General features: G+C 32.3%; 2 protein-coding genes across 2 annotated transcripts; both read left to right on the plus strand.

Annotated features, from left to right (window-relative positions):
- Positions 1-721: 721 nt before the first annotated feature.
- On the plus strand, positions 722-4,787 carry LOC100115186 (neprilysin-2). Its single transcript, XM_016981436.3, has 11 exons — positions 722-1,280; positions 1,538-1,683; positions 1,749-1,790; positions 1,880-1,972; positions 2,186-2,431; positions 2,511-2,722; positions 2,810-2,986; positions 3,093-3,590; positions 3,707-3,998; positions 4,062-4,312; positions 4,401-4,787. The coding sequence occupies exons 1-11, from the start codon at positions 1,240-1,242 to the stop codon at positions 4,740-4,742; spliced, it is 2,340 nt and encodes a 779-aa protein (XP_016836925.1). The 5' UTR covers positions 722-1,239; the 3' UTR covers positions 4,743-4,787.
- A 5,038-nt stretch (positions 4,788-9,825) lies between these two features.
- On the plus strand, positions 9,826-13,660 carry LOC116416955 (neprilysin-2). The gene is made up of 9 exons (XM_031927638.2): positions 9,826-10,386; positions 10,464-10,532; positions 10,632-10,877; positions 10,959-11,170; positions 11,285-11,461; positions 11,601-12,098; positions 12,183-12,474; positions 12,533-12,780; positions 12,867-13,660. The coding sequence occupies exons 1-9, from the start codon at positions 10,305-10,307 to the stop codon at positions 13,206-13,208; spliced, it is 2,166 nt and encodes a 721-aa protein (XP_031783498.1). The 5' UTR covers positions 9,826-10,304; the 3' UTR covers positions 13,209-13,660.
- The last annotated feature ends 190 nt before the right edge of the window (positions 13,661-13,850 follow it).

Here is a 13,850-nt window from a genome sequence, read left to right on the forward strand (position 1 = left end):
GTTTAAAGAACTAGATGGACAATTAGCTCATTGGTTAGGGAAATTAGATCAGTATGACTACAAAATTATTCACAGGAAAGGTGATTTACATGGAAATGCTGATGGACGCCCTTATGAAGATTTTTTATGTAAATATTGTTCCAGACTAGAAGGAAAATTCAATGAAGACACTATTTGCCGTATTATTTTTGAAAAAAATACATCGGAAGATTGGAAGAAGAGTCAAGCTAAAGATGAGGCTATTTCTTTTATTTGTCAAACGAAGGGATTACAGAAAACAGTTTCTGACTCGGGCATTGCTTATTATTCTGTTTATAATATTGGATTTCATTTTTGTTCTCAAGATATTTGATAATCATTATTTCGAATTGATTTCCAAATTTTGTATCAATTCATTTCACAAGAATGCATTTATATTTAATATCAGTAGAATATTTGCATGTGTACTGAATCAGTCTGTATGTGCTTCTTTACATAAAGAATAGAGTAAGAAAATAGAATATTGATCTCTTTTTCTTAACTAAATAATTCTATTTTAATCTCACAAATAATCAAAATAAGCAAGAAAGAAATGCTAACAAACGGCGGGGAGAGGGGGCGGTTAAAAACTACCTGCGTATAACACAAGAAGTCCAAGATTTACTCCCACTTTACGATAGGTTAAAAATAGTCTAAAAGCAGCGTTCGAACGTAGAATTCTGTATGGGCTATACAAATCTCAAGTTCGAAGCATGAGGCACGCACAAAAACCTATTTTAAAATCCAGTCCGACAAGAGTCGAAAGAGCTAAGAGATATCTGATTATTGCGGGAATACCAAAACGCCGGTGGCGCCTGAAAGTTCCCGTGGCCTTGTGTTTCTTTTTCTTTTGGTGCGATTCTTTGTCGAGCCGTCAATTTCTCAGTACTCTCTCTCTCTCTCTCTCTCTCTTTCGCGAAATTTCTAACGAGTTTGAGGTCGAGTGTGGATTTTTTCTACAGCTTGAACGATTGTGTGATAAAGTTAGTAATGATGCAGCGTGAGCAAAGACCAATAATTTGTGTAGTGTATTAGATAAAGTACTTGGTAAAATTAACGTAAGCTATAGGCAAGAACACTGCATTAAGTATAAGCGTTAATTACCATACATTTATCATCTAATCTTATATGATTTAAATAACGAGTTAAAGTTAAACTTAATGCTCGAATTAATTATTTTTTGTGAACATTTACCATAAACTGCCTAGAATTATTGAAACAATGGCTAATTCTGAACATGAATCGGATCACAAGGAGATAAGGTAAGTTTTTTATTCGTTATTTATACTTCTATGCATGCATAGAATTATATCAATCATTCAAATAAATTATATTTTCCATTCGTAATCGTGCAAATGAGCACATTGTTTGGTAGATACAAGTTTTATTGTAATATCACCTAGATAAATTTGTATATTTTATAGCATAAAGAATTTCTATTTAAATGCGCATTTAGAATACTATTTTTTATACCCGCAAAGTTTATTTAGTACAAATCTTTTCTCATTTTAACTTCTAGGAAATCATCAGGGTGGAGAAGGTTTACGACTGCAGAAAAACTGCTATTAGTTGTGGTCGTATGCGGCTTTGTAGCTTGTGTTACTCTTCTTATTGGCCTCGGAATATTGGTTAGCCATCACACAAGTTGCAACAAAACTACTTCTGGTAAATATAATATTATCTTTTTATTTTAAAATATTTGAAAGAAATTGAGAAAAATGTTTTTATAGATAATTTAAAAAAGAGAGAGATTTCAGTTGCTCCCATCGCAGGTATGTCTGCTTCTATTTTTAAGTAGTAAATATAAAGCCAATCATATGAGTATGTAAATAAAAAACGATATTTTATTACCCACTCGTAGTAAAACCAGATGATGCGTTAACTCAGGACAATAACACAAGAAACCAGAATGCGTGCCATGAATTCTGTTCATCTTTGAGCTGCCAAAATGAAGGTTACTTATAAACGAAATTTCACCCCATAAATATATTTTGTAGATGACATGCAAGGCATCATGAATATAAAATTCATATCTATAGATCGATTTCAATTTTCAAAATTAAAGAAATTCAGATTGCTTTAGTTTTTATAATTATTTGAAATATTTAAAAAAATAATAATTTAGATATAAAAACTTAAATTAATATATTTGAAATATCTTTTGCAGCATCTTTTTTCATTAATAATATTGATCAAAATATTGATCCCTGTGAGGATTTCTATCAGTTTGCATGCGGAAATTTTATAAAAAATGCAATCATCCCTGATGATGAAAACAAAATTGATATGATGAGTATTACTCAAAAAAAGGTATTGTCCGAATTAGTTGATGAAATAAAGAAAGAAATACAACCTAATGAAATAAGTGCTTTTAAAAAATTGAAAATTTACTATCACAATTGCATGAATAAATGTAAGTACAACAATTATAATATAACAATACATATGATTATAACTAATTATTTCAACTAATGTTAACGACACGATTGCAGCTCGAATTCAAGAAGAGGGTACATACACATTGTTACGTATATTAGATGAACTTGGTGATTGGCCAGTCTTACTAGGTGAAAGCTGGACAGACAATAATTATAATTGGCCTGAAATAGTTTTTAGAATTAAAGATCATGGTTATCCCGTTCTGTTTCCGGTTACATTTTATGTTGGAATTGATCCAAAAAATACTACTAAAAATATTTTAAAAGTATGAAATTAACGTTATAGTTCCTCGCTTTGAATGTTTTTCCACTGATAGCATTTTATGGTGTTTTGATATATTTTCTTCACAAAGATTTTAGGTGCTACTACCAGAGTAAGTCCAACGTATTTATTAGATGGTCCGTCCGGTAAGATCCCGAATGCTTACTATGATTACATGGTTGATATTGCAGTAATGCTAGGCGCAGACAAAGATTTTGCAACTAAAGATATGCAAAAGTGTCTTGATTTTGAAGTTGAACTTTTTAATGTATGTTTAATAATTCAATTTTTATAAATTTTAGTGGATTTATATATTTTCCATACATTTACGAAACTATAAATATAATTAATAAATACAAAAATTATTTTAATAGATACAAAGCTCTTTAGAAATACTAATGAATATAACGGCAACTCATAACCCAATCACCATTATAGGGCTGTCAGAAAAATATCCTAGTATCCCATGGTTGGAACTTATCAGCGAGGTTCTAAATCTGAGCAACGTGTCAGTTGATGAGAATGAGGTCGTAATTGTCAATGACCTCAACTTTTTCTCCAAAATAGAAAAACTTATCGCTCGAACCCCTAAACGAGTGATTGCAAACTATCTGATATGGCAGGTAGTCTATGACTCCATAGACTATTTGCCGGATGCCTTTCTTGATAGAAAATTGATGTTCTCAAGAGTCGTCCGTGGGGTCAAGGAGCGCAAACATAGATCCTACTCCTGTATTCAAGATGTTATGGAAGGTTTTTCTATCAGTCTCAGCGCACTGTATGTGCGTAGGTATTTCAACAAGGAGATCCAAGAGAATGTGCTGGCACTGGTGCAGAATGTAAAAAATCAATTCAGGAAGATGTTAGAGGAGGTTTGAATTCATTATTGCATGCAATCGTATGCCAGTATTATACTCATAATCATTGTTCATATAAATTGAAAAAAAAACAATGGCTTATAATTAATAAAGCTTTAATTGAATTTTAGGTTGATTGGATGGATAATGACACTAAAGAAACTGCACTTGATAAAATTGACGCAATGGATGTATTTGTGGGATACTCTGACGAACTTTTTGATGATCTAAAAATTGACAAGTATTATGAGGATCTTGACATCAATTATGGGAGTTATTTGAAAAGTGCCTTTAATATTTCATTATTTTTTACAAAACAATATTATGCAAGTTTGAGGGGTCCTGTAAACAAGAAAGACTGGAAAGATAATAAAAACGCAGCTATAATAAATGCATATTATTATTTACAGAAGAACACTTTCGGTATTTCATATTTGAAGCTTTGATCTCATAAAATATGATTATCACAAGCCATGTTTTTTTCAGAGATACCAGCTGGCTTTTTGAGAGGATCTTTCTATCGCTATGATAGGCCGAAATATTTGAATTACGGCGCGATTGGCTCCATAATCGGCCATGAGATCACACATGGCTTTGACAGTGAAGGACGGAAAAGTGATAAAAATGGTAACCAAATTGACTGGTGGCAAGCGAGTACCAAGATTAAATATCTGGAGAAAGCAAATTGTTTTGTACAACAGTATAACAATTACACTGTTAAAGAAACAAGTCTCAAAGTAAGTAACCATCAATATTTTTGAATCCTATCAATTTATATTATTAAAAGAAGAATAATGCCTTAATTAATAAATTGGTTTTTATCAGATAAACGGCGAGCGTACACAAAGCGAGAATATTGCAGACAATGGTGGCTTCAAGGCTGCTTACTATGCGTACAACGCATGGATAAATCACACAGCTGTCTTCGAGCCCTGCTTGCCTGGACTAAATTACACAGCGCAACAAATGTTTTGGATTAGCGCAGCCAATAACTGGTGCCGTAAGCAGAATCCCGAGAAGATTAGGGATGCAATCGCTCGAGACTGGCATAGTCCACCAGTGGCCCGGATCAACGTGCCATTCTCTAATATTCACGAGTTTGCAGAGGACTTTATGTGTCCAATTGGCACAAATATGAATCCTGAGAAGAAATGTATTATCTGGTAGACTGTACAAAATTTTAAAAGTTAATAAAATCAAATTCGTTAAATACAATGTCTTATTAATTAGATGATTGCTTATGATTTTGGATAAGTGCTACAAGTAACTGGTGTACTAAAATCAAAGATAAATCTTTGCATGCAGTTTATCACAGTCCAATTAAACTCCGAATAACAGTGGCCTTTTCATATATTTATGAATTTACTAATTATTTCAAATGTAAAGTCGGTTCTGAACTTAATCGAATAAGTAAGTGTAATGTGTGGTTATTAAAAATGAATAACTTTATATTAATATATCTTCCTATATTATATAGTTATTATATTATTATACTATACTTATTATATTATTATACTATACTCCCCCTGTACAAATCACACGCAAAAATTCTACATTATTACAACAACCCACGTAAAAAACTATGTATTGATTATATATAAGTTATATATAATCAAATAAAAAAAAGAATTTGATATATAATTGATATATAAATTATATAAAGTTTATATATTTATTACTTGAATATACACATTTTTTTTTGTATACCATATTTACATACGGTATTTAATCTCGCCATATTGATCTGTTGTTGTTGCACTTAGCCGCGCCTTAGGCGATTAGCGGGAGAGGCCGAAAAGACAATAATGTATCAAAGACAGAAGAAAAAGAAAAATTTGATCATAAGTTAGGATAGAAGATCTTTTTATGGAGAGATTTGGTTTTTTATTGTAGTTGATAATAATGTGCTTCATTTAGTGCGCCAATTAATTTGTAATTCGACTGAATTGCAAATTTGCAAATACAGACTGCAATAACTATAGGGGTATTTCACTTTTAGCAACGTGCTACAAAGTTCTGTCAAACGTAATACAAGCTAGACTCACTCCATTCGCAGAAGATATAGTAGGAGATTATCAGTGCGGATTTCGGCGCAATAGATCGACGAGCGATCAAATGTTTACCATGAGACAGTTGTTAGAGAAAAAGTGAGAATTTTGCGAAACCATACACCAACTATTTATAGATTTTAAAAAAGCGTACGACTCTATTAAGCGAAGCAAAATGTATCAAATTCTAGTACTTCTCGGTGTATCAAAAAAACTCGTGAGATTAATGCAAATATGTCTGAATGGAAGCACGGGAAAGGTCCGAGTAGGCGGTAATGTATCAGAACCCTTCACGATACGCGATATGGTTTAAAACAAGGGGATGGGCTCTCTACGGTGCTATTCAGCTTAACATTAGAGTATATATGTCGTTAGAAAAATGCAGGTTAGCCAGCTGGGCGCAACGCTTAATGGAACAACGCAGATACTAGGCTACGCAGATGTTTGGGATATACTGGGGGATTGTAGGGAAACAGTAGCAAGAAACACGGAAATTCTCATAAAAGCGGCGGAATATACAGGGTTAGAAGTGAGTGAATCAAAAACAAAGTACATTATTGTGGATAAACTAGGCATCTGCAGAGGGGAGGGAGATCTCAGAGTTGGAAATTTTACTTTTGAAAAGGTTAGCGAATTCAGGTATCTGGGTACGACCATAAATGATAGAAACGAGACTAATGTCGAAATAAATAAGAGATTCCATTCGGGTAATACTTGCTTCTACGCCGTGAGTAATTTACTTAAGTCAAGGCTGTTATCTAAAAACGTTAAAATAAGAATATACAGGACAATAATACTGCCGGTGGTTCTGTACGGGTGCGAAACGTAGGCTCTCACTAAACATGCGGATAACCGTTTTAGGGTATTTGAAAATAAAGTCTTGCGAAAAATATACGGGCCGAAGAAAGATGAGGAAACCGGGGAATGGAGGAGACTACATAATGATAAGTTGCACAATCTGTACGCGTCACCAAATATTAACAGAATAATAAAATCACGCAGATTGGGATGGGCAGGGCACGTAGAGAGAATGGGAGATGACCGTACGGCAGCGTGTGTCATGAAGGGCAGGCCTATGGTAACGCTACCTCTAGGTAGACCTAGACTTAGATGGGAGGACAACGTAAAAGCGGATCTAGTAGAAATAGGGCGGGTGGGTGTCGATCGGAGGGGTTTTTATTACTTTGATTAAAAATATTATTTATAGCATAGTGTGGCTAAAATCCGCTGACAAGTCATACCTATCTGTGACTAAAGTAGTCCTTTTTTGCACCGTGTTTATCACACTCGCTACGCTCGTGCGCTAACCTCACGGTGCAAATAAGGACTAATTTAGTCACGAATAGGCAAGACTTGCGGATTTTAGCTGTTTATGCTATAAAATTTTATACGATACTCTTGACAAATGGTTCAGTGTTACACGGCGCTTAGCGCCCTCGCTGCGCTCGGCTGCTAACTGCGCCGTTTAAAAAAGAACCATTTAAGTCACACGTATCGTAATGTACTATTATAGCACAGTGTGGCTAAAATCCGTCATGTGCATCAGGGCATGGACAGAAATATTAGTTAGGTTTCCCCTTCATAAAACATTTTTTTTAATTTTAACTTCGGGATTTTTCAATACAGAGGATTGGTTCAAAATTTATTTATCTACAATGTTACCGCAGAATATAAATGAAAAAATCTTTCTATCAATAATGGCATTACAATAATTGGAAAAAAGCATGTTCGTGATCAAATATATTTTCCAAAAAATCACACAGAAACTAAAATGGGAGGTTGGCGAGCGAAGCGAGCAGGAGGGCGTAACCCCGTTAGTAATAATATATGTGTAAATCCAGAAAAAAACCTGACACTTTTGGGGGTCTGAGTGAACGAAATTGAAATTTGAGGGCACCTCCCAGACCAACTTTTTTGGGTTCCTTAGGCCCCCCAGAACCCGAAAAACCTTGGGTTCCCTGCGATTACGAAATACTTATTCTTTTGGCGGGCACTTTAAATTCTCTTATGGGAATTTAACATGGGAAAAATAAACGAAAATTAGCCATGGTTCAACTTTGCCCACTCAGCGTCTGAAGGTATACCTATATATATATATATATATATATATATATATATATATATATATATATATATATATATACTGATCAGACAATTAAAAGGTTGATCTAAATTTTTAAAACAAAAGTAGAAGTAATAAGCTTTAATTTGAGTCCAGATGGTTGAAATTGACGGCTGGGATCAAAAGTTATAAGGATTTTAAAAATGGGAAAAATCGCTGATTTTCGTAAAAAATCCAAGTTTTCATGATTTTTCGCCATTTTTAAGCCTAGACAACTTTTTACCTAGGCAATTATTTTTAACTCACCAGCCCTCAAATTAAAGCTCTCTTCTAATACTTCGTTCCTAGTAATACACATTTTTGGATTGCACCTTCAGAGTGGGCAAAGTTGAAGTACCTGGTGCCCAAGGTGGACATTATCAACGTCCTTTTCTGCAATTATCTTGAGTATTACCATTTTTACCTCAATTAAAGTATGTTATTCTTAATTATTTATTTAAATATGGTAAGAAAGGTGTGAAGTGAAACAATGTTTTGAAAAATAATGTAAAAAAGTTTAAGTATATTTTCAATCTTTTTACATATTTTATTGTTTAAACAAATATCAAAAACTTGTAACAAAAGTATTCTCAATCGATATGTGTTTTCTGCTCTCAGTTATCGGTCTCTTCTTCGGTCTCTTCCTCTGTGCATTCAGTTTCAGCTGCTGATGGTTTTTCCGAATAATTTTCAATATTAAAGGCGCCAAATTAAAAAAAAAATTAACTCCAGAAGACAAAGTCTATACTTCTTGTCACCACAATCTACACAATTCTTATAATATTTCAATAAATAATTAAGAACAACATACTTTAATTGAGGTAAAAATGATAATGCTCAAGATAATTCCAGAAAAAGACGTTGATACGTCCACCCTGGGCACCAGGTACCTCGGAGACGGTTGCCGTGGCGATATTCGTGTTCAGAGACTCCAAAAACCACCGAGTAACGAGTTTCGACTGATGCGATCACAATTTTCGCCAAAACTGTAGGAGAAGATGTTGATAATGTCCACCCTGGGCCCCAGGTACCTCGGAGACGGTTGCCGTGGCGATTTTCGTGTGCAGCAACCCCGAAAACCCCCGAGTAACGAGTTTCGACTCATTCGGTCACAATTTACGCCAAAACTCTAGGAGAAGACGTTGATAATGTCCACTCTGGGCACCAGGTACCCCGGAGACTGTTGCCGTCGCTATATTCGTATTCAGCGACCTCAAAAACCCTCGAGTAGCAAAATTGGACTCATTTCCATCAATATTTACCGAGTTGCAAATTTTTTATTTAGTGTCTCTTGGAAGTGCACTTCCAAAATGCATATTATTAATGCAATAATGCATTTAAAAAAAATTCATTAATCAATTTAGTTCACAAAGTTTGTAGGCGCTCTCACGAATCGAATGCAAAAAACCGCATTAAAATCCGTCTTACTGCGCAAAAAATCGACAGCTGGGTCGTTTTCAGTGCTTTATTTCCTCGACTAAATCGTTAATAGAAAACGCAGCAGACAATGGAGGTCTGAAATTAGCTTATTACGCATACCAAGAATGGGACAAGCATAACAGTAAAGTGTAGCGTCTTCCTGGTGTAAACTATAAGCTGCAGCAGATGTTCTAGATCAGTGCAGCAAGTACTTTTTGTTCCAAAAGGACTGATCGATGATTGAAAGGTATTTCTAGTTCTGCAGAAGTTAAAGTAAAAGTTGCTTTCTACTGTAACATTGGTTTTAAAATGCATCCCCATCAGACTAAATATAATGTTTGTTAATATTCCTAATAAAAGTTTGTTTATACACTAATTAATTATAAAATGTGTTTCTGATTTAAAAATAAAAATTTCAAGTTACTAATTTATCATTGTTTATTATTGATAATATTACCAAGTTTCATTTAATCATGTCGCAATATAACACTATTTATAAAGTTATAGTTTAATGACGTACTGATAAATAACGAATCGCATTTTTTTATTTGATTTCAACGATACTTTCTCTGGTTTATTAAACGTTACTAAGACCAGTTCAATTTACTCTATGGCTTGTGTAATATAATAGCATATTTGATTTCATAAGAGGTGGAACTCGATAATTAACATGGAAATGGCATTTGCTGATAAAGTCAGTGCGATGCTGCTTCAACGATTCCAGTTTGAATTCAACCAAGTTTGATTCATGATTCAGTACCCTTCTTCCGAGTATATGTATTATCATTGTCTATAATTTACTAAGGCAAGTGTCTGCGGTGAATTTATTCTGTCTGCATTCGTACTCGGTATTTATATCAAATAAGTTCTATGGATCGCGTAATCTCAACACTTACTGATTTAAATTAATTTGACTTGACTTAAATGTTATCATTTTTTCATTACGAAGTTGTATTCGTTTACAGTAAAAGAGGAATATTTTCTAACAAACTTCAGTAATCGTGTAGTACGATAAAAAGATCAATTTTTAGGTATAATTTGCATGCTCAAGTCAAAAATGATTAATTTTAAGAGCAAAAAATTTGAGTAAGTTTTCTATTTTTGACTTAGTATGGTTTACAATTATAATTATTAAATAAATGTGGAAATGTAAACAGAAATATGATACAAGCAATAATATTTTGTATTAACTTAATACTATCTTTACAATGTAATTTGGCTAAAGGAGCAACCATAAACTTTCGTAAGTAGAAATAATTTATAACTATTTGTATCTAAAATAAAAAAGAATTCAGAGCAAAATTCTTTGTACAAAAATAGATAAAGCCAGTTTAAATGTTGATCAAACATGTCAAGATGCATGTACAACAAGCAGTTGCGCTTTAGAAGGTATTTAATATTTAATTATGTCAACAATAACTTTATAATTTTTTTTAACTGTGATCACTGAAATAATAATGTTCAATGATTTTCTAAAATTATCATCAGCAAACCATTTTTTAAGTATCATGAATCAAAATATAAACCCATGTGATGATTTTTATCAATTTGTATGTGGAAATTTTATCAAAGAAAAAAGTATTATTGACGAAGCAACGATCATAAACACATTTAGCATTGCACAGAGAGAGGTATCTACTCAAATATACAATGAAATTAGAACGAACGTAAATTCGAAAGATCTGTCAGCGTTTGCCAAACCGAAAATTTATTATCAGAATTGCATGAATGAATGTGAGTTCAATAATAAAAACTATATTATAATATTGTTAATGCATACCTAGTTGATAATACAAATCATACATTTTCCTGCAGCTCGTATAGAAAATGAAGGAACAAAACCTCTTTTTGAGATATTAAACAAAATTGGCGGTTGGCCCGTATTAGATGGTCAAAAATGGAATGAAAGTATCTTTAGTTGGGAAAATACAACATATCAAATTAGAGATCAGAATTTTTTGATTACTTTTCCAGTAATTGCCACGGTTCATATTGATAGTAAAAATACTTCAAAGCATATTATAAAGGTGAACAAGGATTAATACGTATTTAAAACATTAATTGGCATCAAGTGTCTATGTTTCACATTTATCTATTCATATTATTTATTTGATATTCAAATTATTATTGTTATTATATAGATTGATAATGGTTTTACTACTATCAGTCGAACTTTTTTATTGGATGGCCTTAATAGTAAACTGCTTAAAGCCTATTATGAAGAAATGATAAATGTTACTGTAGCACTTGGAGCGGATCGAGAGGCAGCATTAAAAGAAATGAGGAAAGTTCTTGAATTTGAAATTAATCTTTATAAGGTGTGTATAAAAATGATAAAAAAAGTTATAAAATTAAAAAATCAGCAATCTATACTTCTAGTCAAAATCTGTATTTATGACCTGACAAAGAACTTTGATTATATTACTTTGATAATACATAGTAAACATAAACTTACAGATAAAAACACCACCAGAAAAAATGTTAGATGTTCCAAAAATCAATACTCAAATCACAATCGAAGAACTATCTAAAAAATATCCTCGAATTCCCTGGTTAAAATTAATAAACAAAGTATTTAATTTGAGTAGTATACTTATCAATAATAATGAGACAGTTACTGTTGTTGATTTAAATTATCTATCAGCCGTAGAAAAATTAATACAAACAACACCAAAAAGAGATCTCGCTAACTTTTTGTCATGGAAACTGGTTGAGCAAGCTCTTGCGTACATGCCTCGAACATTACGACAAATAGCATCAGCATTTACTAAAGAAGTGTCAGGAACTACTAGAATAATGAATAGAGAATCTTGGTGTTTAAATGAAATAATGGAAGCTTTTCCTATTAGCTTAAGTGCTATGTATGTTAGAAAATATTTTAACAACGATATAAATGAGAAGGTTACTGAAATTCTGCATAATGTTAAAAATCAAATAAAAAAAAATTTAGAACAGGTATATGAAAATTTTGAATGAATAATGTATACATTTTGTCTAATATGCATGTAATTATAATATTTGGTGAAACTCCATACATAGATTGATTGGATGGATAATACAACGCGAACAGCTGCAATAGAAAAATTACAGGCAATGGAAGCTTCAATTGGCCATGCTGATGAATTATTGGACAATGAAAAAATCAATGATTACTACAGTGAACTTGAAATAAATGTAGGAAATTACTTAGAAAGTGCATTTAATATAACAAGATTTTTGGAAAATAAAAATTACAGAGCTCTACGAAAATCAGCTGGTATAGGCGATTGGATATTTAGCAAAAATGCAGCCATTATTAATGCATTTTATATTCTACAAAAAAATACTTTGGGTAAGAGATTTAAATTTTGATAAATTTCGAGCAAATATTGAAAAACTCATATTTTCAGAGATACCAGCTGGTTTTTTAAGATCTTTTTTTCGGTCTGCTAGCCCCCAATACATAAATTATGGCATTATTGGTTCTATCATCGGTCATGAAATCACGCACGCTTTTGATAATCAGGGTCGAAGATATGATAAAAATGGAAATGAAAATAATTGGTGGTTACCTTCAACGGAAGAAAAATTTTTTCAAAAATCAAGATGTATTATAGACCAGTATAATAATTTTACTGTCGCGGAAATTGGACTGCAAGTGAGACGAACTCTAAAATCAGAATCATGATAATTTATATTTTATAAAAGTTATGCATAATGATATTAATGGTGATAATTTAACAGGTGAATGGCATTCTTACACAAGGCGAAAATATTGCTGACAATGGAGGCTTTAAGATAGCTTATCATGCCTACAATGAATGGATAAAAAATAAGAATGCCACTGAGCCTTGTCTTTCATCTCTTTCTTACACCCCACGTCAAATGTTCTGGATTAGTGCCGCAAGTGCTTGGTGCAGTAAGCAACGACCAGAATATTTAAAAGATTTAATTTCTACTGACGAACATAGCCCCGAAAACGCTCGAGTTACAATTTCTTTCTCAAATATACCGGAGTTCGCAAAAGATTTTAATTGTCAAATTGGTTCTAAAATGAATCCGAAAAATAAATGTACAGTATGGTAATTAAATATAAGACAGAAATAAAAATATGTATTATTATATTGTGCGGTAAACGTAATAAGATGTCTATTCAGCTTACTATTGCTACAAACTCAAATAAAATAGATACTTTAGACGTAAGTCTTTATAGTTTCACGCTCATTTAGAAATCGTATGATAATATTCGATTCCATCGGCCGTTCTTTTATTTGTGAGATTTGATGAATGTCAAACCATCTAAATATTAATCATTCATTCATTGAGTTCAAATTTATTCTTAACAGTTTTTAATAATCTGCTTTATTTCATTGTACAGAAATACCTGCGTATTCATATACATTTGCATAATGTTCACATATTGCCGCTAAAAGTAAATTATGTTTTAAAATAATCATACGCATCGCTATTTAGATTAAATTTTATGAGGTACGGAATGTACTACAAAATTTTCCAAATAAAAAAATTAGCATTTCAAATAACTTACTTTATAAAGTAAATTTTAAGCTTAATTATTCAGTTAAAACTTTCTTGTCCTACATAAAGATTTAAGATCTAGAAATAATTATTATAATTATTCTTTTGAGTGGAATATCATTTATTTGTAATAACCTATTATTTTCAAACTAAAATATTGATCATTTTCGCAGTTGCTGCGCAAGGATATCA

The sequence above is a fragment of the Nasonia vitripennis genome, chromosome 1 (assembly GCF_009193385.2).
Source record: "Nasonia vitripennis strain AsymCx chromosome 1, Nvit_psr_1.1, whole genome shotgun sequence".
NCBI lineage: Eukaryota > Metazoa > Arthropoda > Insecta > Hymenoptera > Pteromalidae > Nasonia > Nasonia vitripennis.